The 2,876-nt window shown below is 28.9% G+C and overlaps 1 protein-coding gene across 1 annotated transcript; it reads right to left on the bottom strand.

Annotated features, from left to right (window-relative positions):
• Nucleotides 1–337: 337 nt before the first annotated feature.
• On the bottom strand, nt 338–1,782 carry LOC119666912. The gene is made up of 2 exons (XM_038076192.1): nt 1,065–1,782; nt 338–519 (listed from the first exon to the last, which is right to left on the bottom strand). Exons 1-2 carry the CDS (start codon nt 1,780–1,782, stop codon nt 338–340), a joined length of 900 nt encoding a protein of 299 aa, XP_037932120.1.
• Between the last annotated feature and the right edge of the window lie 1,094 nt (nt 1,783–2,876).

The raw sequence follows: 2,876 nt of genomic DNA, 5'->3' as shown, positions 1-2,876 counted from the left end.
AAATTAATGAAAATCTATGGACTGTTGTCCTTTTGACATGTCCGTGATAGCTATATGTCCGAAATGATTTTTCATCAATATTGTCATATAATTATTGACTCATTTGATTAAGTTATGTATTTATGTGTTTTATTGCACTATTTACAAAGATTGACAAAATTTAAGAAAAATAAATTTCTATTATATTTTTATAATCATTCTATTTTTTTTATAATTCCTACACCCACAAATTCCTATAAAGGTATTACAATACCAATTTATTTACATATATTTAATAAATTTCTTAAAAAATAAAAACTACCCATACCGAATAATATAATTAAATATATTACAATAATTAGTAATAAAAACGTGCAGGTTGTAGGAAATCCTTTATTGGAGAGTTTGCACCATTTTGTACTTTTTTATAATCATAGCCACCATTTGGTGCCAGACCATCCAATGAGCCAATCACTGATTTCACAGGAAGTATACCTTGATCTAAAAATTCACTGGTGCCACCTAAACTGTCATATTGTTCTGAAAAGTATTAATAAAAATTGAAGTAAATATAAAACATATATTATAGATATGTAATAATCTTTCTATTTCTGAATAGAAAGAAACTATTGTTTTAATGGAGAGATATTTTGAGCAATAGTGAATAACAACAACAAAATTTTATTATTTGTTAATTAATTGAATTTTGGCTAACCAAACAGCTGTTTCGTTTTGCCAAATGCTCATCATCAGTGGTCTTTTGAAAACATTACTTAATTAATTCATAATTATTCACTTAATTATTTGTAACTAATTTTTTGAGACTGCAAGTACCAACGATTGAACTCGTGCCCTGCCAAATTTGAAGCTCAAAGTCAGTCTTCATTAGCCAACTGACCCAAAACCGTACTTGATTTATATGTGTTAACTTGGGATTTTGTTAATTCACTGAGAAAATGAACAAATTCACTTGCTGTGTTATATTACAACGAAATCATAAACACGCTATAGACTAATTTAATTAATGAATTATAGTTGTTTTTAATTTTTGATTTTTTTACTAAGCACAGATTTTCGAACTTTACCTTGAATTTCCTTTTGAGCAGCACTTGCTTCCTCCTGAGTTTTATATTTAATGAAAAACACCTCTGGTTTGGGTGCTTGTGTTGGTGGAGGTGTAGCTATATCTCCGACATTAACTTCATTATCCTTTTTACTTAGTACATAGATCACAGTCTTTTCTTCTTGTGGCGCATACTCTGCACTCAGTTTTAGATTAGTATTTTGCGATGAAGGTGCTTTGATAAATACAACACGATAATTTTTCTGTGGACGTCCAATTACAAAATGTTTCGTTTTTTGTACTTCCTCAACTTCATCTGGTGCAGAAACCAAGTAAAATTGTTTTGTGATTATAGGTGCAAGTGTTGTAGTTTCTGGTGGTAAATATTTGTCACCATTAAACTGTTGACTATTAACTTTGTGTTCCGTTTGAAATGGTACCGACAAGGAATTGCTAAGCGTTGGTGTATTGAAGAAACTGTGGCTTTCCTTATTAACTACGCTATTCCCAATAGTATTGCTTAACGCTGGTGTGTTGAAGAAGCTATTACTTTCCTTACTAACTAGGCTACTCCCAATAGTATTGCTTAGCGCTGGTGTGTTGAAGAAGCTATTGCTTTCCTTACTAGCTGCGGTATTTCCATTGGAGTTGCGTTCGTAGTGATAACCAAAATGTGGTGATGCTCTGGCCACTGCAGCAGCGAGTAAAGTAAAAGTGTAAACCGTAAGGATTTTTGCCATAATTTCTTCGAGTTGTTAAATGCTTCAAAAATTTTAATAAACTGTTGGTGATTTTTGACTGACATCTGCCATTTATATAATTAATTAAAATATTATGATTTTATTTTAAAGAAAATTTTATATATAATATATAAAAAATTGCATAAATTAAAATTTTGTTAATTGTTGGGAAAATGCAGAAATCAGAGCGGACGTTGCTACAGCAGATTTGCCATATTAACGGTTTACTTAAGCTTAAATGCGATCATAAAATTTTTTTTCAAGTTAGCAAATTAGTTCAATGTCAGTAGTGCTAAGTTGTGTTAAGTTTTCTTTCAGAAGACTGAGACAATTAGTTGTTTTTATTTTTTATTTTTTTTTTTTTTTGTATAAAATAGTTATTTTTATTAGTTAGTGGGTGCTCATTGGAATTCATTAACTTCAGATCTAAAAACAAAAGACTTAGAAAAATATTTGGATTGGATAACCCGCACTTCAACAAGTTTTTGTCTTAAGTCTCTTGTTATCTTTATAATTGCTCATGTTTTGAAAATTAATTGAGCATGAAAGTATGCTCTTTTGTAATTTTATTGTATATGTAGTAGCAGATCTAATATCTTATATAAAAATGTATTTCATTTTATAACCAAAACTTGTTACTTTAGTTAGAGAAAAATGGAAAAATTTTAATGAAGGAACTCTCTTGAATTTAGTGTTATTCGGTTAGGTATATTGTGAACACAAACTTTGAAATTTGTGTTTTATTACTATTAAAAATTATTCTATTTTATTTTTTAATGTTTTATATTTCCAAATAAATATGAAAAATTAACGCTGAGTAATTTATGGCCCAATGTTCCCCCGGGAATGTACTGGAATGAATAAATAGCGCTGAGTAATTAAATAAAATAAGATTTAAAGCAAGAGAAGACATTTTGCAATATCTTGCAACAAAAAAAATATATATAACTGAAAAATGATTAATATAAAAATACAAAATACTTTCGTTAAAAGTTAAACACAATAATTTAAACCACGCTGTGATATAGACATCGTATTTATCTCTATAATCTGGATAATGTGATGACCCGGACATCACAATATTTTACTCAATT

Source organism: Teleopsis dalmanni, chromosome 1 (assembly GCF_002237135.1).
Source record: "Teleopsis dalmanni isolate 2A chromosome 1, ASM223713v2, whole genome shotgun sequence".
Classification (NCBI taxonomy): Eukaryota; Metazoa; Arthropoda; class Insecta; order Diptera; family Diopsidae; genus Teleopsis; species Teleopsis dalmanni.
This window is presented reverse-complemented; position numbering and strand designations above follow the sequence as displayed.